This window comes from Polistes canadensis, unplaced genomic scaffold (assembly GCF_001313835.1).
Source record: "Polistes canadensis isolate GaletaPanama2010 unplaced genomic scaffold, ASM131383v1 scaffold_29, whole genome shotgun sequence".
Classification (NCBI taxonomy): Eukaryota; Metazoa; Arthropoda; class Insecta; order Hymenoptera; family Vespidae; genus Polistes; species Polistes canadensis.
In genome coordinates this window covers 1,055,690-1,078,268 of record NW_014569576.1, presented here as the reverse complement: position 1 = coordinate 1,078,268, position 22,579 = coordinate 1,055,690, and the positions used below count along the sequence as shown (strand labels likewise).

General features: G+C 33.1%; 3 protein-coding genes across 3 annotated transcripts; 1 reads left to right on the top strand and 2 right to left on the bottom strand.

Moving 5' to 3' along the window:
* Nucleotides 1-2,243: 2,243 nt before the first annotated feature.
* Nucleotides 2,244-5,985, bottom strand: LOC106784072 (neither inactivation nor afterpotential protein G). Its single transcript, XM_014743190.1, has 8 exons — nt 5,728-5,985; nt 5,210-5,412; nt 4,216-4,575; nt 3,962-4,132; nt 3,732-3,885; nt 3,337-3,642; nt 3,003-3,225; nt 2,244-2,875 (listed from the first exon to the last, which is right to left on the bottom strand). The coding sequence occupies exons 1-8, from the start codon at nt 5,975-5,977 to the stop codon at nt 2,740-2,742; spliced, it is 1,803 nt and encodes a 600-aa protein (XP_014598676.1). The 5' UTR covers nt 5,978-5,985; the 3' UTR covers nt 2,244-2,739.
* A 313-nt stretch (nt 5,986-6,298) lies between these two features.
* On the bottom strand, nt 6,299-8,277 carry LOC106784061 (DNA polymerase delta small subunit-like). The gene is made up of 6 exons (XM_014743175.1): nt 7,967-8,277; nt 7,580-7,881; nt 7,287-7,500; nt 6,968-7,202; nt 6,595-6,887; nt 6,299-6,526 (listed from the first exon to the last, which is right to left on the bottom strand). Exons 1-6 carry the CDS (start codon nt 8,181-8,183, stop codon nt 6,408-6,410), a joined length of 1,380 nt encoding a protein of 459 aa, XP_014598661.1. The 5' UTR covers nt 8,184-8,277; the 3' UTR covers nt 6,299-6,407.
* Nucleotides 8,278-8,509: 232 nt separating this feature from the next.
* On the top strand, nt 8,510-11,036 carry LOC106784062 (probable ribosome biogenesis protein RLP24). The gene is made up of 2 exons (XM_014743176.1): nt 8,510-8,653; nt 8,833-11,036. Exons 1-2 carry the CDS (start codon nt 8,573-8,575, stop codon nt 9,268-9,270), a joined length of 519 nt encoding a protein of 172 aa, XP_014598662.1. The 5' UTR covers nt 8,510-8,572; the 3' UTR covers nt 9,271-11,036.
* Nucleotides 11,037-22,579: the final 11,543 nt, after the last annotated feature.

Sequence of the window (22,579 nt, the reverse complement as noted above, 5' to 3'; positions counted from 1 at the left end):
TAATAACAATAATAAGTATAATTACAAAGAATCAAAGAAGAGCGATACAAAAAGGTATAAGAAAACAAAAGTAAATGGGGAAAAAAAAAATAATAATAATAAAGAGGAAATCGACCGACGAGAAACAAAATAAAAAAACAAAAAAACCGACGATATAAAAACAAAAGAGATATACGAGCGCAAATTTCAAACTTTTTTCCCCGCCGTAAACGAACGGGTTGGGGAGGGGGGGGGAGAGGAATTGTGAATAATTGTTCTTCGCGTTAGAGAAAATATCCGCACACTCGCGTATTATAAAAAAATATAATACAGAGAGCACCACGAATGAACACAGGAAATAAATGAGAAACACAACATATACGTCATTATTAATTACATACTAGATCGTTTCGAAGCGGCTTTTTTTAACGACGAAGAAAAATTTCAAAAAATGAATCTATATAATATATACATATATAGATATATATATATATATATGTATGAGATTTATTCGTCGTTCGATTTTCGCAAAACGTACAAAGTTTATTATTATTATTATTCGCTTCGAGACGACGAATAAGAAAGATTTACAAATTACAAAACGGGAGAAGAATTATATAAATATAAGAAGAAAGAAAAAAAGAAAGAAAAAAAAAAAAGAAAGAAAGAAAAGCGCGTTTATCTTGCACAAGATGGACGTCGTTCTTTTTTCTTTTTTTTTTCTTAAATCAAATCGATGTTCTTCGAATTAATCAATATCGGAGGGAAAAAAAATAAATACTATGTCGTTTATTTCGATTTCGATGTAATTTTTAATCTGGATTAGAATTGCCGGCAATATATCGGTGCGTTATTATTTTTTAAATATTTTCTCTTGTTCTTGTTCTTATTCTTCTTATTCTTCTTCTTCTTCTTCTTCTTCTTCTTCCCCTCTTTCTTCTTTTTTTTTTATCTTCCTTCTTCCGTTTTTAATTTCCTTCCTATTTCGTGCGTTTAATGTAAAAAACGCAATAGAGAAAAAAGAGATGGATAATAAAGAAAAAGAGTGGAAGAAAAAGAAAGAGAGAGAAAGAGGAAGAAAGAGAGAGAGAGAGAGAGAGAGAGAGAGAGAGAGAGAGAGAGAGAGAGAGAAACGTATATATATATATATATATATATGTTTATGCACATAGAGATCGATAAAACGATGTTGTAATATCTCTAGTAGTTCTATCTCTATTTATCTATTTATCTATCTCTATCTCACTCACTCTTTATCTTTTTTCTTCCGAAAGAAAACCGAAGAAGATGCGTCGTGGGGAGTGTAGGGGGGGGGGGGGTTGAGTGTTTTTTGTCAGAGAAAAATACGTGGTTACCAATTTTGTTTTTAAGTTGAAAGATTAAGTTTACGTTACGATTATTGAAAATGAGAGTAAAGAAAGAAAGAAAGAAAGAGAGAGAGAGAGATTCACGTTTGATTAGGGTTGTGTAGGGTGGATCGGGGTGCTGCTTCCGTTAACAAAAAAAAAAAACAAAATAGGGAAGAGAATAATAAAATGGGATAGTAGTATCGACGTGACGTTTCCATTGGTGAAAAAGCTACGCGATCGTGACCGCCCTGTATAATTCTTTCAAAGGATTTTCTGTACACGCAAACATCTTCGGTAGAGAGAGAGAGAGAGAAAGAGAGAGGGAAGGGAAGGGAAGGGCGGTGGGCGGGGGTGAGTTGAGAATAAGGGAAGAAAAGGGGTGCTCGGAAACAAGGAAATCATAATATGAAAAAAGAATTCGATCGAGTTCTTCGAAAAATGTCAGGGCAAGTGAGCTTCGCGTTATGATTAAACATATTTTATTTATACGAGGAGACAGAAACCTGATGTAATTTCTGCATCTGCGTGTGTGTGTGTATTTGTGTGTATACGCGTGTGCATGGAAACATGAAAGAAAAAGTTGTCGAAGTAGAAAATGTGTACGTTTAAGAGAATAGTAATTGCGTTTTTATTATTACGCTAAAAAAAAAAAAAAAAAAAAAAAAGAAAAAAAAAAAACAAAGAAAAGAAAGTTCAATTTGAGTTGTTCTGTCTGTTAAAGTTACAAGTGTGTTTGAGAATGAATTATAAGATTATGAGAGTGAGCGATAAAAAAGAGAGAGAGAGAGAGAAAAAGTGGATGAAAATAAAAACATGTACGTCGAAGCTCTGCCAAAACATCTTTTGCAAACTAGAATATTGGAGTGAAAGATAAAGAAAAAAAAAAAGGAAATCTTTCTTCCCTCTCAAGACGCGAAGAAATACGAAGTACCAATTTTCTTTTCCTTCGTTTATTACCCCAAGCTACCACCCCGCCCACATCCGTGAAAGAAAGATAGAGATATAGAGTGAAATAGAAAGAGAGAAAGAGAGAGAGAGAGAAAGAGAGAGCAAAAAAGGGGGCAAAGGTTAGTTTTTCGTCGTTGAGTGTAACTCAAAAATCCTTTTTGTTTGTATAAAAATTAATCGAAATTTAATTAAACTATTAATAATTGTTCGATTACTGTAAAACAAGAAAAAAAAAAATTACCATTAATTATAAATTACAAAAAACATGAAAGTCAAGAGAGTTGGAGCAGCCTTTTTTTAAAATTTATCCCATTTCGATTATATCCTCCATGTTTTTTCCTTTCCTTGGTTTTTTGTTTATTTGTTTGTTTGTTCTTTTTAGTTCCATTGAGGAGAGATCCATGAGTCGGAATGGGGAGCACCTTAAGAGATATTTTTAATTCAGACAACGACGACTTTTTTTTTAATCGTTTGTTTTTTCAGAAATCAAATCGGAGGCCCGTTCCGCCATTGCTATCAAAACGGAATTTGGTGTACCAGAAATTGGCGAAGGCAATATACTTGCATCCATTATTCGTAAACCGTTTACTCCTCTTACTCTAAGATAAAAGAAAAAGTAATATATATTAGAGTAACTTTTTTTTTGTAGCATTCCGTATTGCAGTTGACAACTATTTTTTTTTTCTTTTTTAATTTCTTTACATATGAAAATAATATTCGTTTCACCTTAATTTTTCATCGACCACCGCTTTATTGTCGCCGCCCATTCTGCAACTACCACAAGGATGATGACTGGTTACCCCACCTATTCTCATAACGCATTCCGAATATTCATGATCACTATAATCTTGTCTGAAATGTCGGCATTCCTCAAAATCGGGAAGATGAACGCGTGCACCAAACTCACGAAACTTCCTCGAATTTAAAGTTTCCACTGCCAGATTGATGGCTGCAAAAAAATATAAAATATAATAATTGTTTTATATATCCGGTGTGTTAACAATTAAATTTATTCATTTATTCATCTATTTTTTGAAATAATTTATCGTCGTATATTAACCATTATGAGTGCAATAAACGTCATCGTCGTGTTGAAGATATGCCGGATCGATTTTGGGTTGATCAAAAATACTGCGCGATCTCAATGTAATATTTCCACGACTTTTTGGTTGCAAACAAGTAGCGAGATATAGGAAACCCTCGTGTCCGGTGTCATTGTATGCAGGAAAAAGCGATCTGAAAGTCTCGGTTTGATAATTAGCAATGTCCTTCAATAATTTCTCATCGGTTGAACCCAATCCGAATAGAATAATACCGCTATTGTTAACGCGTGCAGTTGCCAAAACACGATTCGTCGAAAGTGATCCTTATTGCATACAAAAATCAAATAAAACACAATAAAGATTATAACCGTTGGACGAACAAAAATTATCTATGAATTTATACTTTAATTACCGGTTCCAAATATAAAGTACTTTGCCATTTCTTGAATCGATTGCATCTTTTTTAATGTCAAACTAACGGGTGCTTTCAAATTAACGTATATCGGTATATTCAAATGATCGAAAAGATTCTTGCCGACTTCTGGGAGATTGCTCACGGTACGTATCTAGACAAAAATTCATTATTTTTATCAAAATTGTATATCAATCTGTTTTATTGATTATATTAGATTTTATTAATACCCCATATTTGCTGAGATCTTGTCTTGGTCCTATACCAGAAAGCATAAGTAACTGAACGGTATTTACGGTACCGGCACAAAGAATAACTTCTTTTCTCGCATTTATTTTTCCACGTGAAGCATTGTTGTAAAGTACTTCGACGCCGACTATTTTGGTATCGTTAAACGATATCTGAAAAGAAAAGAAAAGAAAAGAAAAATAAGAAACCGGATTTTTAATTTAAAACATTTGTTAATGATTTAATGAAATTTTACCTTGGTAACCAGAGTGTTCATCAATACGTGAAGATTGTCTCGATTCAAAGAATTTAGTAAATATGCGTGATAGGTACTCCATCGATTTCCTTTTTTGGCGGTATAACTGGCCTTTTGGAACGTGGCGTCATTAGATCCGATCGAAAGTTCAGACTCCATGAAGGCCACAACTAATGGCTCGTCCGATGAAACGGTAGTCACGCTCATGGTTTCCGTGACTTTTTTAAGATACGGTATTAAATCACTATAGGACCATCCCTTAGGCCAAGTTTTGTAATCATCTGACCTCCCAAAAGAATGGACGAGATAATTTATTTGACCGCTACCACCTAATCCTTTACCTCTTGGCCATGATTGTTTCTGCGATAATAATTATATCATCAAACATAATGAATAATCGATATATGTATATGTTATATGGTCAATGTACAGAATCATGGTATAAAAATTAATCTTTAAAATGTGTTTCAGTAAACGTTTCTCCCCTCAGATTTTGTCAAGATTACGACAGAGTTTTGCTAAGAGGAGAGGCAAGTGTATAGGAAAGAGGGAACGTTCTCTCCCTTATTTCTTGTTTCAAAACATATAAACTATAACTACTGTTACCTTCTTCTACCCTTATTACGTGGAAGTTTGGAAGATGAAGTTCTTACAGTAAGATGGCTGAGAAAAGGCGTGTACGTGTGCGTGCACATTACCGAAAGTAAAGATCATTTCGTGACCGTGTGAACTTATATCTGTCGTGGTTTGTTTCACTTATAATATCTTGAGATTTTTTTCCCTTCCCCTTATCCCTCATGTTCTAAATATAACTATAACTAGAGCATATATTTTAAATTGACGAAAACTTTTTAGACACACTTCTGTACAATGCTCGGATTATCTATATTAACCGTAACATGTATATTTTAATTTAATTAAATGTAAAAATAATAATCTAAATCCTCTAGAAAATGTATATATGTAAATGCGAATAGAGAGAAAGTAGTGTTACGTGACTCCAAAGTCCCAACGACGAGAACTTCTGGGTCTCTGTTTTATAAGCCCAATCTAAGCTGCTTCCTTGCATCAACGGGGCCATCAACGGCATCACCGACATCCAATTGAAATAACCACCCGCTTCCACGAGCAGTACCGTGTTATTTGTTAAATCCGATAGACGCGATGCTATCACGCAACCAGTCGTACCAGCTCCAACTTTGCAAATCAAAGAATTTAACTAACAACGTGGATAATCGAAGTTTTATTTATTATATAGGGTTTACGATTGTTAAGATGGTTAATATATATTTTTTATTAATATTATGTTTATATAAAATTGTTAATAAACAACATGACAAATTGCATCATTCTATTTCCTGATGCAACTTTTCATATGGGATTTATTTATTTGATTTAACAAAAAATATTCGCGTGAATATTTTTATATTGTGATATTAAATTTACTATTATAAAAAAAAAAAACAAGTTGTTTTCTCTTTTAAAATAATATCGAAAATTTCACTTACTCACCGACTATATAATCATAATAACTATTTGGAGTTTCGATGATACTGATTGGTTTACTAAATTGATAATGATAAAATAACGATAATATCAGAACCATAAATGATATCAAAATATAATTCCGCATGTTCTTAACGTTAAATAATAAGTTAAACGTATATATCACATCAGAAAAGAACAACCGATAATATCGGACTGTAAAACCTACGCACAGTGTGGTTGCTTTTGTAGAAGCGCAACGTGCTATAATTGACATATTTAATTAGCGTCTTGTAATCGATATACGTGATCGTTGATTTTTCTTATCGCGTATATATTCTTAGGTACGTTTTGTGGTGAATTAAAAAAGACGATTTAAATTATTTTTATAATGTAGATAAAATAACGAGAAAAATTAATGCATAAAAAAACATATATATATATATATATATATACATGCATACAATTAAATAATAAATTATTTATGTATCTACGTAATAATTTATCAATGAATTACCGACATATCTACGAAGTAGTTTTGTCAATGATTTACCGACATATGCGGAAAGAGTTACAATCATTGTAAAATTTTTCAATATTTTTATTTATAAAATTTTTACCAAAATATATAAATTAGATATATATACAAAATTGTGTTCAACAATGGTAGATAATATGCATGAAAAAAAAAAATAGAAAAATCGTATTTATTCTATTCCAAAATGAATCAGTTCTACATCAAGACTTTCCAAATCTATTATAACAGCTGCATGAGATGTTGAGAATTGTGGAATACAAACTAGTCTGACAACTTGATTTTTTTCACCTGTAAATAAAAGGAGAATTAATAATTGATTTTAACTTTTAATAACAACGTAAGAAAACAATAAATACCTTTAAACAATTTAGTTTCGTATTTATTGGCATTCCCTGTGAAATATATATCAGGACATTGTTTTATTATGAATAAATCTTTTTCATTATATGGGTAAGATGGTAATGTGTCTGGTCCAGTTGGACATAAATGTCTCCAAATAAGAGTTTTTTCTAGCCATTGTAATGGAGACATATCTTTAGAACCAGAAGCTTTCATAATATCTTCAATAGATTCACCACTTGAACCCATTATCATACGATTACCAATTTGGCTGACCCATGGATTAGAACCACCTTGAAAACTTGCAAGTCTAAAAGGAAATATATTTGAATCAATTTTGAGAATATCATTTAATCATTTATCTCTCATTATATTCTAATTAAATAATACCTGCATGACTTTGGTAACATGCAAGGATGAAGCGGTTTTTGTGGTAACAGCCTATTACACGGATCATGTTGGCCCGGCATTAAAGTAACACCGCAGCATTTTGCAATATTGGAAAGAAAAGTATCTAATTTTTGTGTCGCAGTTACAGTATCTGTTGTATGTTTTTGCTCTTCTATTTTTAATGCCGACATGTTCAAACGTTCATATATTTTTTTGCTATTGCTAATACTATTGCCTAAAATAATAGCATGTTAATTAATGTAACATTCCATTTATTGCGATAAGTCAAAAGTATATATAAATATATAATTTATATTACCTGCTATAATAAGGCGTACAATGGATGCTTCCTCTTTCTGAGCTGTTATATCACCAGCCATTCCACAGATCCATTCACATAATAATCCTACTGCTATGTCATCTGAATTTTTAATAAAATTTAATCCAGATATTAGAACGATCTTTCCACTTGAATTTGAGTTTACAGTTAGATGAGTCTGTGGTGCGCAGCCTGGGTAACACCAATCCTTTACCTATATAAAGGAATATATAAAAGAAAGGATTTCAACACTAATAAAATACAATACTATTTTTAAAAGTATTTGAACTTACAGTAAATGTACCATCTTTGCCTTCATTTCCTAATACAGCACATATTAAACCAGTAACGACGCTTTCAAGATTAATTAAATTACCAACTAATCTAATGCGTAGCTCTTCATCTTCTAAGAATACTTGATCGTTTTCAGAACAATAATCAGATTTTTCAGGTTGTAATGTCAATCTGTTGTGTTCGCCAACCTCTCTCAAAATTGATGGTTTCCATTGCTGATGTTTATATATTGTTCCAATTATAGCACAAGTATTTCCCGCAATAGCATCTAAATCAGCTAATTTTGCAATCCTGACGTCTTCTAATAAACAAAATAAAATACATATTACTTTTTGGTTGCTTAGATATCTGACAAAATCTTTTCAAAAATATCATTTATATTTTACTCCATTTTGCGTTGACATTTGCTGTCAAAACTTCTCCAAGTTCTTTAAGTCTAGCAACATAAACGTTCGAATATTGTTTTGAATAATTACTGACTTCTTGCGTCAAGGTAAAAGATAAATCTTTATATACAACGGAATTCCTTTCGAGAACGTTCACACTTTCATTTTTTTCATGTTTAATTTCATTTTTATCATTATTAAAATTATTCTGAATCATTTTCAATAATGATATTAATAAATATTAGATTTTTTCAACGATTCGCCAGAAACAGGACACTAGTAAAATTAATATTTTCTTTCTTTCTCGCAATATTTGTAAGGGTTATAATTTTTTGAAAGCAAAAACCGGAAGTAAGTTCAAATTGATGATTTAATTATATGAAAATAAAATATATTAAGTAATATTATTTTTTTTTAGTTATATTATATACATTTTAATAAAAGACTGCCTTTTTTATAGAACTAATATTTATATTCTCAAATGAAATTGCATTGAAGTTACCTTCGGTGAAAGTATTGAATTAATTCGTCGACTTCACACCAGGTGTTATAACGAAACACGTTACGCATTTCTATGCAATCTTTCTATTATTGTTACTGTGCAAGATGCGTATTGAAACGTGTTATTTTTGCTCTTCTCGGATATTTCCGGGACATGGAATTCAATTTGTTAGAAACGATTGTAAAGTAAGTAATTTATAAATTTATTATTTTATTTTTCTAACAAATTTCGAGTGAAATGGTCGATAGAATTGGATTTAACCAATTTTTGAGGTTATGTCACGTGTTTCTATATTGATATTGATATTGATATTATTGTGTGAGAAACTTTTGTTAAACAATTTATTAATTATTAAAATTTGTAGATTTTTAGATTTTGCCGGTCGAAATGTCACGCGGCATTCAAAAAGAAAAAGAATCCAAGAAAGGTTAAGTGGACCAAAGCATATAGGAAGACAGTTGGTAAAGAATTGGCAATAGATCCGTCATTCGAATTTGAGAAGAGAAGAAATATCCCAGTTAAATACAATAGAGAATTATGGACAAAGACTGTGGAAGCTATAAAGAAAGTCGAAAACATCAAACAAAGGAGATCGAATTTGCATATTATGCAACGTTTGCGCAAGGGTCGTACATTGGAACGAGAAAGGGATATTAAGGAAGTACAACGTGATCTATCTTTGATAAGATCACCAGCTGCTGGACTTAAGGAAAGAAAGAAATTGGAAGAGACAGCAGAAGAGGATATTGAAATGCATGAATCTGACAACGAAATGGAAGCTGAACAGTTGCAAGAAAATTAATTTGTTTTTTGAATTAATGCATAATATGAATTCGAAGAACTTTGTATCATTTAGGAAAAATTAATATTTTTTAACTGTTAAACTTGTACATAAACTGAATATTTAATTAGACTTAAGTTTTTGTAAACAATTTCTATGGGGATTTATTTCTGCGAATTATTTTTAAATTCAGCTTCTAGAATCATACACGTTTAAAAGTAATTGTGAGTAAATATTTGATTACTTCTTTGTACCAACTGGGTCTCATGGTAAACCATGGTTTACTTACATTCGCATAGATGGTAGCACTAATGCGATGCGTGCAATGTAATTTGATCAGATGAAAAAATTAGATTACAGATAGTAGTCTTACAATTAATCTTTTAATTATTATGCAAGAAGCTGTGTTCTAAGTAATATATTATATTATAATCTACAAGATTCTCTGTAATGGCTAACACAATCTTTGGAACATTAGAGACACAGCAAAAACATCCTATATATATCATTTTATCAGATGAAATTTTGAAACATTCCTTGTTTAAAATGCAATCTTCGGAAGAGAACCAGTTGTAGCGCGAGTGGAAAAGCATTAAAAACATAATCGAAGTAGCGACAAAGTGGGAGAGCTTTCAACGTAGTCGCTTTTATAAGAACGTAAGATACACATTAGCAGCAGTGAGGTGAAGAAAAGGAGCTTTGGGAAGTGTTCGTAGTCCGAGGTGTGACCAAACCTCGATGACACTGCAAACACTCGCTTGGTGTTTCCAGCAATTACCAGACAAACCGAGGAACTCTGTTTGCTTGCGGTACGAAATGTGTTACAACAACACGGTACGGCAAAGGAAAGAGACCCATAGCAGAATAACAGCAGAAGAAGAAGAAGAGGAAGGTTCATCACCAGGGCCGCCGCCATTCGAAAGGATTTTCAAGGGCGTGAGCTTGCAGATCTCGTCTAGTCTGTTGAACGAACCAAAGCGACGCGACAGGCCAATATCAGACGAAGAATCAGCCTTTGATTTTTGCCGACGTCCTTGTTTGCTCGAGCTCGACCCGCGTCTCATGTCAGAAGTCCAAATTTCTCTGCTAATGGACTCGAGAAGATCATTTTCGAATCGGTTTCTTTGCGAGCTACTGTTGCTATTTATAGAATAAATTTTTTTTTACAATAGATACAGATCTATTTTGTTTGAGATCACTTTACTTATTCAAATAGAATGATATTATAAATAAATTATAATTGACGCGAGAGAGAATCATCGTAGTTCTCGTCTTTGAATAGAATGCCAAATATGAAAATAGGAGCAAAGCATCGATTCGTTAAAGTATGTATTTTAAATTAAGATACTCGAGAAGATGGCCTCTCTAAGAGAGAGATTCGCAACATAATTAAAAAAAGGAGAAGTCTCGAGGAATCCCCGTTACTCATTTCGAGGATCCTTCAACTCGTAAGCTCGTACGAGAGGATTCGTGTTTTCGACCACACGCAAAGTTTTAGTGATGTTTGCAGAGGCAACACGAGGTAGACGCGTGTTACGAATTGTAATTGCGAAGTAGTGTCTTACAACAAAAGCGAGCTAGTTCTTGTTGCTTGTACTTGCTCTGAAGTAGCCTTGGCTATGTACGAATCTTCTTTTATTCTTCTTCTTCTTTTCGGGGTGGTCTTACAATGGCGTTAAGTCCCTTTGCAATGCCACGAAAGAAGGTCGATGAGACTTTTGTAAAGAGTTCCTCCTTAACAATAGCTTACTATGCCAACTGATTATCCTAAAGCCGCGATACAATGAGTCGAGACACTTTTGATTCATGCAAAACTTTCGCTCATATTCCTGGCCTTACGTAGGATCCCCTTAACAGCACCCACACGTCATGGATTTATCCTTGCTCTACTTTTTTTTTATCACCATTTCTACTGCCCTTAAATCGAATTCGTAAAACGCGTGGAATTAATTAAGATTCTTCTTAATCCTGACTAGATTTCATGTATTTTTTTTCCCATGGAAAATTAACAATGATTTATATAACGTTTCGATAATTGAATTTGAAGAAAAATCTATTCGACTAAATGGTGTGTTTTACCATTTGAAAAGAGACAAATAATATAGGGGCGAGATTCTTTTCTCGTTTGTAATTCTACGAAAGGTGACGATGACAAAATGTCTGAAAAGGAAAATGTCGCTATAATAACAGTTAACATTCATTCGATGATCGTGCTGCGCTTCGGATAAATAAATAAAAGAAATTTAAAAGCTAAGTTCTCGAAATAGTTTGTCTTGTTTCACGTTGGTTGCGCGGCAAGAGGGAATGATATAAGCGAAGGTGGAAGAAGAATTTAGTCTGACAATATTATTTTACGGCCAACGAGCAATGGTACAGGGCCCAGTATTCGACTAAGAATGCACGTGTCTCAAAAAGGGGACCTCGGGTCTTACCCAGCAAATTCAAAATAAATTGTCTCCGTTTTGAATATTCTCCTATATAACATGGTGATGTTAGTAGTAGTCGTAGTTAGTGATGGTCTACACGTTTATACTCTCTCACAAAAATGATTAAGAGTCATCGTCTTTCTCCTGACAATATTTTGTTGCCCCTCAAACATATCTTAATTCATCTGAATTAAAATCATTTTTTCTAATCGTTTGCTGCTACTACTTCGTAAACCATAGAAAAAAAAAAAAAAAAAAAGAAAATGTTCTTAGTCATTCGAAATCATTAATTTTCTCGAATTTTATTTGTCCAAGTCAACGCATAGGTTTACTCGATTTAACTACCGCACAACTCGGAACTTTCTATAAATCCTATATGTAGATTTACTTTAGTGGGAAGAATCCTATCGTCAAAAGGGCGTTTAATTAAATTTCGATGTCCACTTTTATCGCTTGGAATGGACACTTACCGATACGAGATTATCTTTACCCTATTTATTAATCAAATTTAAAACACTAACTCTCGTCATTTTTCAAGATATAACATTCTTTACGTTCCAATATAATAATAATAATAATAATGCATATACATACAATAACGATATGATTTTTGACACATAACTCAACTGATAATAAACAAATTCTTGAAATTATTCAATTCTTGAAAGAAAATAATACAATGATGATTGGAAAGTGATCAATTTCAAGTAAATTGATAAATAAACCAAAAATTCGTGCCGTTCATTGTGTTAAAACTTTATTATGAAACTGCACAATGGTGGAGAATTGTTTTTGTAAATGTTTTTACTTTGGAAATATTAAAATAATATCAAAAAGAAAAACGCACGAACACTTTTGATTGTCGACCCTAATAAAAAGTATAGAAAAAATTGGAAGAAAAAGGAAAGGAAATAATAATGAAAACGAGTTTTGCGTTCTCCTATGTGAGACGAAAGAAAATGTTGCGTCGCGTTTCGATCGAGGAAAAGGAGGAGGAGGAGGAGGAGAAGGAGAAGGAGGAGGAAAAGAAGAATCGAGAAAACAGAAGGCGATGATCGGGTGCGGCTAGGGCGTCGAAAGCGGAGGCCACGAGAGGAATGTCAAACATTCACCTGTCTCCGGCTGAGAGACTCCATCTCCGGAAATCTTTTTTTCCTACGGGGACCATTACGTATGCGGCTGCGTTTTGAAACCTTCCCATACCCCCTATTTTTTCTCCTTCTTCTTCTTCTTCTTCTTCTTCTTCTTCTTCTTCTCTTGCTTTCTTTCTTTCTTTCTTTTGTAACATAACGTAGGTCTCTTTCGTTATCGGTGAACGCCTACCGATCGGAGTAGGCGCCGTGATCCCCGACAATGATCGGCCTTAGTGATCTCCGATCTACGATGACGTGCCCGTCGTTGAGATCTCAAATTAAACCAAATAAATGACTCGACTAGAACCACCGTCGATAACATGACGCTTCTGCTGTCTTTTATATCCTATCTCTCTCTTTCTCTCTCATATACTTTAGGACATATATAAATCAGAAACATATTCGAGATCATAATATAGCGTCACTATGGATACTTTCGAGATCATTTTTTAAATCATCGAATGACTTCTTTTTTCTTTTTTCTTTTTTTTGATACTTTTAATCGATACTTTATATAATATCATAATATTTAATATAATATTAATAACGTTATTTTTGGATCAAATAATTAGTAGTAATATCTTTATATTTTTTGTATTATTATCTTACAAGAAAGATCAATGAAAAATATAATTGTAAATTGAATTTTTTTGAAAATTGAATTGCTTCATAATTTTTGTTTTCGAAAGTACATTAAATACGATACTTTATTATACTATTTTAAATATCTTATAACAGAGAAGAATTTATATAATAATATTCGCATTATATTAAGAAGAAGAAGAAGCGTGAAAGGTCGATTTGAAATTCTTTCATCCTTCGGAAATACCGTAACCTTCTAACATCGTTTTTAGTAGGAAGGTTCTATCAAGCATAATATCTCTTTAATCGTTTGTGTGTATGTCAACTCATTGTATAGTATGTGTATATACACGTATACACATCTTCTCACAACATCAAAACGTGCGCCGGTGCATCAAGGATTAATGCACCGTTCGAAAGCTAAACCCGGGGATCGTTTAAACGGATTAGATAGAATCTTTTCGAAGATCGACAGATCGAATTTTTTTTCTACGAAAGGGGGCAGGGAGGAGGCTAGCTAACATCTTATAGGATTATGCCAAAGATTCGTGGTAGTGTATACGATATCACAAAGATCATGTCGATCAAATTGATTCGCTCGTACGAGCGACAAAAAAAACTTCCTCTTGCCGTTCATCTTCTTTACTTTTTCTATTCCTACAAATTATTATTTATCCCGATCGGTGGGTATACAACGTAATCGATTTTGAAAAGAAATCGATTGTTCGTGACTCGAATTTTTGTGCATATGTATGTGTTCATTTTTTTTTTTTTTTTACTCGATTAAATAAATACAATTTTATTATCATAGATGTGATATTTTTATTCGTAGGATAATTAAGAAAAATTTATTTTTAATAACAATTTTCTCATTTGGATATATCTAGATTGAAATAAATTCTCGATTTAAATAATGTTTACCATAGTGGTTCCCCATTTGTGATTTGAACATGATTGAGTGGCTTCTCGTACCGACATCGTTAGAAGATTCTTAAACTATAAGTACGGTTTTCTACGACTAAAGTACTCTGCTTTCTAACGGTTAAACTCGATTCTCGATTGGACTTTTTCTTTCTTTCTTTCGTTTTTTTTTTCTTTTTTCTTTCCCCTCCTTCTCGAGAATGATTGAATTTTCGAAACTCTACGATAATTAGAAATATTTCGAATAAATATTTTCAACGCTAAACTTAACATCCGCGTAATCTGTAAATTTGTAAAAAAAGAAAAAAAAAAAAAAAAGAATTATGACGGAAACGAACAAAAAATGTATACCATTAGTTTCTAAATTTTTGTTCATCCATCTAATCGGTTAAAATCTCATTCTATATTAAGATGTATGATTTTTTTTTTCATGATAAGAATAAGTGTACACAAAAATGTCGATAGTTCATTCAGTGTTAATCATTTTATTTGTTATATTCGAAAAAGAAAAGGAAAGTGTATAAATCAAACAACAATTGATTCGCAGATGTAAGTTTGCTGGTCACGCCAAAGGGGTGGATGCGAGAAACGATCCAAAAAAAATAAGGAATACTTAGGAAAAGAATCAAAAAACAAAAAAAAAAATAAGACAAGTTTGTCTTGGTGGAACTCTTCATGGATCGTAAATCAGGAGAATTGCTAGGATGCGCGCGTGCGCGAGACGAATAGCGTATCGAAAGGAAACTTATTTATCAAAGAAGAAGGGAATAGCAAGAAGGGATCACCACTGTGCTATTACATCCGTGCACACGGTGGTATTAAACGTCGTTAATTTGCGATGGCGCACCCTGTTTTTCGGTACAAACTATATACAGGGTGATGCGTTTCAATTGGAACACTTGAACATTTAGAATTTCGATCTAACAGAATAAACATAAGACTTCGTATAAAAATATGAATTAATTTCTTGTTTTTTGTCTTTTTTTTTTTGTGAACATATAACGGGAACAATATATTATGTTATTATAACAATTTGTTCATTTATATTTAATTAACACACACATTTAGTGTATAATAAATTATTATTATATTATACATTTTTTATATGAACAGGAACACATCACTGATATATGTTTATTATTATTTTATATAATACAAATGATTGGAATTTATTTTTAAAAATATTATTTATAATTTTGATCGCGATGACAAAATAAATGTTTCATTTTTATTTGTAGAAAAGTATGTATTATCGAGAAAAATCGTAGACTACGTTCCACGTTATCGCCATAATTTTTTTTTTTTACTTTCATCTCATTTTATTCTCGTCTCTATCTCTTTTCGTTTGTCCTATCTGTCTGTCTGTCTGTCTGTCTGTCCTTCTAATCTTTTCAATCGGCATCCGAGGAGTATTCGTTACACGCGTGGCACGTACTACTAATTTATGTTCGTGCTTAGAAAGTAAATATGAACCGGGGAATGGAATCGAACGGAACCATATATACCCATTGGTGGTACCTTCTTCTTCTTCTTCTTTTTTTCTTCTTTTCTTCTTTTTCGACCACCAACCTTCGCGTGGTTAAACTTTCTTCGTGAGAACACGGGACCTTCCGAAAAAAGGCGTCACGGTAGCAGCCCGGTCATCCGAAGAAAAAGAAACAACGAGAGGAATGAAGAAGAAGAAAATGAAGAGGAAGAAGAAGAAAGAGAAACAACAACAAAAAAAAGAAAAAAAGAAAAAGAAGAAAAAGTAAGAAAAATCGTGAGTGAGAATACTGTATATGTACTTACGTTAGTATTAGTAACCGGTAAAGAATTTTCACATGATCGACGTCGATAAACCTACTACGTGGGAATAAAATTGAATTATTGTTTGTTGTTTGACAATATATATTTTGTTTTATCCTTTCCATTGTGTTCATTTGAAGAGGATTTTTTTTTGCGAGAGAAAATTGTCGATACGCGCGAATCTTAAATAAAATTTATCGATCGAAACGTTCACGCATGTTCTTTGTGCTTGAAAAAGATATAAAAAAAATATATGTTATATACGTATATAATATATTTAAATAGATATAGGTGCGTTAAAAAAACAAAAAAAAACAAAATAACGTTCACACGTTCATGCGCGTATTAACATAGTACGTATTTACAAACGAGAATAAAAAAAAAAGGGTGGCTTTTCTCTTTTTTATTTTTTTCTCGGATTTCTTCTCGATTTCAATTCATCGCAGTGTACACGCTTTACCTTTTTACAAAGAGAAACGTTATATGCCAGACGCGTTGTATGGAAATTGCTACTCCTTCTTGTTCCACAACTTTTATGGAACTAACGTCGAGACGTCCCCTACAAACGAACGAACGAACGAACGAACGAAATCTTCTCGCGTCGTTTCGGTATGTAATACTACTTTGAACGATATATTGAAAAATGTATTGTTCCAATTTATGTACAATTTACATACGTTCTATATATGGACAAATATATTTTGAAAATGGTTTAAGTACATTTGCAACCCGTAAATACATGTATATTATTTTTAATTAAATTCGCCTAGCCTAAAAGAAATTTATATAATTAAATTACATATTGATTAATTGTGTATTATGTTATATACGATTGCCAAACTTGACATAATTAACCTATATATTTTCATTGACAAATATACAAAACTTTAATTTTCTCGAAACAACAGAAAATAAACTTTCAACACTTTCCAATTAAAAGATCCATATATTCTCATTTCTCAATGAAAAATTGTATATTCGATCAAAGTTTTAACATTACTCCGAGGATCATCATAATTAAACTCCACTTTGTAAATTTTCTCTCAAAATATTAGAGAGACAGAGAGAGACAGAGAGAGGAAGTTATTTCTTTTTTTTGGTTCAGTCTTTATTCTTTTTTCCCTTGTCAATGTAGGAGAAGAAATTAGTCTTGACGTTAAAGGTGAGAACTAACTTGCCGAAAGATGTAGTAGAAGAAGAAGAAGACGTTCCCCATTCCGATTACCTGTTAGGTAATTTCACATTTGGTAGGGTATAAAAAAGAAACAATAAAAAGAAAAAAAAAGACAAAAAAGAATCAGGGGGTTGACCGCCAACCGACAAAAAGAAATAGAAAATCATGAGAGAGAGAGAGAGAGATAGTTAAAGGAATACGCGGGCCGAATGAGAAAGAAAAAGATAGGAAGAGGTGGTGGTGTAGTAACAGATGAAAGAGAGAGAAAAAAAGAAAGCAAGAGAAAGAGAGGGTTACAAGAGATGCGATATAGATTTTTATGAGGGACGTAAATCTCGCGACGGATGCAAGAAGCGACTAGGAATCGTGAAAGGCGCGGCCAATTCTCTAATGATTCTGATTTATCACCTCTGGTTTGTTCCGGTAAGCCGTTAACTCCATGACGCGTACCTGGTGTGTCTCTTCCCCCTTCCCCCCCTCCCACACCGCTAACCCTCCCCCGAAGGCTTTATACAACGATACAGTAAACTAATACACGCGTATGCAACTTATGTAAAAGGATCAGTTCCGCGGAGGACATAAAATCTTTTGCCTTTATTCCATCGGCCTACTCATTTTGTCGAAGTAAACGCGAAATAAAGTTAATGGGGAAGCAGTTTAAACGTCGTGAATATTAACCGTAGAGAGATATAAAGTAAAAAAAAAAATAAGGAATAAGATAAAACGGGACCGCGATCGTATATATACGATACTTCGAGAAAATATTGTCAAGCAAAATTGGAATGTTTTTTTTTAGTTAGTTTTATTTCTTTATTGTTCTTTAATTGATATATTCTTTATATAATTTTTTTTTCAAATTAGACAAAGTTTCATGGCTGGTGTGGATTAGATAATTTATCCATGAGAGTTACAAAATTAGGAATCATTTCATTTGGTTTCTTTTAAGTGTCCTTTTAAGAAGGATGAGTTGGCAAGGTAAGATTTGATGACATTTCGAGAAAACGGATCCCACGGGACAGGCACACTAAGAATAAGAAGAAGATCCCTCTATTCGTATCAGGTATCAGGACTAGAATGACAATACGCGTCGGAGATTTAATCTTAAAGGTTAGGGTGTGAATCTTTTAGTTCCTTAACAACGATAGTTCTCTAAAGATATTTCAGCAGATGCTATGATGGGTCTGTTTAAGTTTTTTTCTTTTTTTTTTAATGCACGATCATGTCCAATTGTCGTTAAATAGAAACTACTATCGAATTGTTTCGCAATTGGAAGAAAGACGTTTACGAGCTATAAAAATTCCATTCGATACCGGTGGTACGATAATATGTTTTAATCTATTTAATGTACAACACTTTTGCACTTCGTTTTATCACTTTTTCATAAGTTTCATCCTCCGCGCATACATAATAGATATTTATTGAAATAGATAGAATTCGTCCTACGCAACTAATTGTGAATAAAATACATACTCAAAAGTGATGATTTAACTAACCCGAAGAAGAAAATAATAGACACACAGACAATCTCTGTTAAAAAGCTTTTGACGATAGAGAAAATATTTCTTAACAATTTCTAACATTTTTTCCTTTTGTTACAATATAACGGTTAATATCATTGTTCTTCCATAGAATATGTGTTGAGATAATGACTCGGAGTCGTATGACGACCTGCCAGCCAGCCAGCCAGCCAACCAGCCAGCCAACCAGCCAACCAACCAGCCAGTCAGCCAGGTGTGCAAACTGGAACTCTGTGTAAAATGTTCTTTCCCTTTATTCTATCCAATAGAAATCTTACCGTTCAATTGAAATTCCTAGTATAGGATTTTAAATAATATTGAATGTTAGAAAGATGATAATGATAAGATACGAGGAAGGAAGAATGAGGTAAGATGAGGTAAAGTCATGATAGGTTCTACTTCTTTAAGGTGGAGGTAAAGAAAAAGGGAGAAAAGGAGTTGAAAAGAAAGAGAGACCAAGAGAGACAGAGCCAGAGACTGAGATAGAAAGAGAGAGAGAGAGAAAGAGAAAGAAAGAAAGAGAAAGAGAGAGTATGGTGGTCGTCTTTGCCCTCGGCGCCGTGGGTTGTTTAATTTTAGGGCATTACGCGAACAGGCGGCAGCCTGGACCGCGACTAAAGGGTTCCATGGCTTGGTATTTGCCGAGATATTATCGCCAAAAGGAAAAACCGGGGTAGTGGAGAGAGGTGGAGGGGGGTAACGAGGAGGGCGTGACTCTTCTTCTTCTTCTTCTTCTTCGAGTCTCTTTCTATGATGCCTCCCGACACCGTTTCACGAATTAGCCTGTCTCTTTCTTTCACTCCTTGTTACTTACTTACTTACTTCTTCTTCTTTTTCTTTTTTCTTTTTCCTTTTTTTTTTGTCGTTTTATTTTTTTTTTTCCTTTAATTTTTAAAACTTTTTCTTCTTCCTTTACAAACCGAGACCGAGAGGGAAAACAACGAGAAGAGAGTCTTGCAATCTGAAATAGTTATATTGTAAAGTCTAACTGACGTATGGAAAAAGAACAAAAAAAAGCACGAACGCAATTCTTTCGAACGATTGTCCATCCTAATTCGTCCGTGAAAAATCAACTTATTATCTTTTTTCTTCTTTTTTTTTCCCTCGGCGTGAAATTTGCCACACTTTACTTTATTTCTTTACATAGAAATTCAAATTTATCGAGAAACTGTGAAAACCACGTGAAACCTGTCGCCCATTGTACGTATTATAAAGTCTTTCTTTTCGTATTTGCAACGAGGACGTGGTGGACGACGAGAGTGTAAAATGGACAATGAGACTTTTATTTAACAATGTGGGTTATTTTTTTTTCTTTTCTTTTTTCATTTTTTTTACTTCGTTACAGATGGAGATTTAACGAAGCACTTTGCCAACGAAATTTCTCGATGGTATATATATATATAAACCACGCACAATTTCACTCTTGACTTATTTACAATGTGTATGCATCTAATGTAAATGTATATGTCTATTTACGTATGTGTAGTACGTTCTTCATTATTGAATCTTAATGTCAACGACCTCTTTAAAAATACGTAACAAAAAGAAAATGATCTATATAATAATATAATCGAATCGATATATACAATTATCTCTCTTTCATCCTAGTAATTAAATATCCTAGTAATTACTTTAATTTTTTTTTTTTCAACAAGAAACTTTGACAAATTATCGAATAACAACGAGATTAATCAGATCGAGAATGAAAGAAAATAAAAAAAAAAAAAAAAAGAAATAAACACATTACGTCTTTTTCGTACGGATAAAATAACTCTGTGTGCTTTTGTTCCCTTAGCAAAAGAAAAAAAACGAAGTATATGTGTATAAGTAATTTTGGTATCGGATATTAATAATGATGGCCCTTTTACAATTTCTCACTCGAGCAATAAGACGATCAACGTGATCTCGCTACCTGAATGTTTTATCCCATTGGAGAATTACATCGATACGGTCATCTTCGATTTTAATCTGCAGTTTCGCGAAGGGCAGGAGGAAGGAAGAAAGGAGGAGGCAGGACGAGTACCTGACACGTTAATTTACGTCGACGCGAATCGAAGCCAGCACGATGTATCCGCTCTTGTTTCCTTTTGTTTCTTCTCTTTTCTTTTTTTCTGTATGTGTATCTTTTTTTTAGATTTCGATCGAGAATGATAATTAATAAAGTCGCTCACTTGGACGTTCCACTGTATGTGAGGATTATACATACATATAAATATATATATGAATATGGTTATGTACATATGTTATATATATGAGTACTCGATCGCACGCACATGTATTTATATATATGAATACGTAAATACTTATATCCGTAGATGTACCTTCGAGCACGGAAATAATTTGCTTATTACGAACAAATTGATCGTATTTTTGTTAAAAATAATCCTATTCGTATGTAATCATTCTTTAACTTATATTCTATAATAAATTTCGTAAATATATTTCCCATTGAAAAAATATATTCGAAAAAGAAATATCGAATGTTATTATATATTTTCTTTTTTTTCGCAATTGATCGATTAATCGTATAACGAAAGAATAATCAGCATAATATATGTATGAATTCTTGAACTTGCTGAATGATAAATACGTGATAAATTCTATAGAATGTCAAGTATTCTTTTGTACTCGATGCGATCGATTTCTTTGATGCGAGTTACACGATTTCGTTAGGTATTAAAAGGCTTCCTCACGTACGAGAGTTACATACTGCTTCGATACAGAGTTCGCGTGCCGAACCGATCGATTATTATCATCATCGTCATTGACAATGCATGCAACCTGCTAAGGTGTTTATGGTTGACCATACGGAATGCATAAAGAAGCGCATATGTTATTGAATGCATCGAAAGTGTTACATTTGTTTGATTTTTCTTTTTTATTTTTGATTAAATTTACATTTTTAATAACCGTATTATAACTTATATTATTATAATATATTGTAAATTATTTTCTCAATCTTTATAGGTTAATGTAATACATCAAAACTATGAATTAGTATTAGAAAAATCGACGTGTTAATCGTGAAAAAATATATAATTGATTCAACGATGACCGGTATACAAGAACGACGACGTTCATTTATAGGTTTGCCCCTTTATGATTATATCGCGACCCTGACGCACATGCGCGCACGTATTCGTTAGATTAGTTTGAGTAGTTAGTTATCTGCAATGATCATTCGATATTACAAAGAGATATCGGTTATCGATTTATCGATCTTCTCATACATATATGTGTATAATACAAACTCACTCACTCACTCATACACATATACATATACACATTGACACAGACATACACAACGTGTGTGGTCTTTCATAATAGAACGATACGATAGGAAATACGTTCGTCGATGTTCGTCAATCATTTTGCATTCTCATCGTATCGAGACTTAACTCACAGACATTGTCCGTAATTATCGGAAAGAAACGAACGAGTAGAACAATGTAAACATGCATGTATTTTGTTCCCAGCTTACCACCACCACCAACCACCACCACCACTACCACCACCACCACTACCACCACCACCACCGCAAACCACCACCACTACCACCACACTACCATCACATAATCTAAAACAGTAGCAATACTTTGTGAATATTCATAACGCGACACTTTGTACAGTACGTAACGGTCGGACTGCTAGGTAGAATTAAAATTTCTACGCGTGTCCAAATATTTTCGTGCTGACCACGGTCGGGAAGATCGGGGTAGAATTGTATCCTGCATTTTAATGGACCTGTCTGAGTGAAAGAGAAAGAGAGAGGGAGAGAGAAAGAAAGGT

Coding starts and splice junctions, on each gene's coding strand:
- LOC106784061 (XM_014743175.1), bottom strand. CDS start 8,183: ATGATTCAGAATAATTTTAATAATGATAAAAATGAAATTAAACATGAA. Junction 7,501..7,579: donor GCAAAGATGGTACATTTACT/GTAAGTTCAAAT, acceptor TCCTTTATATAG/GTAAAGGATTGGTGTTACCC. Junction 6,527..6,594: donor CGAAACTAAATTGTTTAAAG/GTATTTATTGTT, acceptor TTTTATTTACAG/GTGAAAAAAATCAAGTTGTC.
- LOC106784062 (XM_014743176.1), top strand. CDS start 8,573: ATGCGTATTGAAACGTGTTATTTTTGCTCTTCTCGGATATTTCCGGGA. Junction 8,654..8,832: donor TTGTTAGAAACGATTGTAAA/GTAAGTAATTTA, acceptor TAAAATTTGTAG/ATTTTTAGATTTTGCCGGTC.
- LOC106784072 (XM_014743190.1), bottom strand. CDS start 5,977: ATGTCAATTATAGCACGTTGCGCTTCTACAAAAGCAACCACACTGTGC. Junction 5,413..5,727: donor TTATTATGATTATATAGTCG/GTGAGTAAGTGA, acceptor TGATTTGCAAAG/TTGGAGCTGGTACGACTGGT. Junction 4,133..4,215: donor TGAACACTCTGGTTACCAAG/GTAAAATTTCAT, acceptor TTTTCTTTTCAG/ATATCGTTTAACGATACCAA.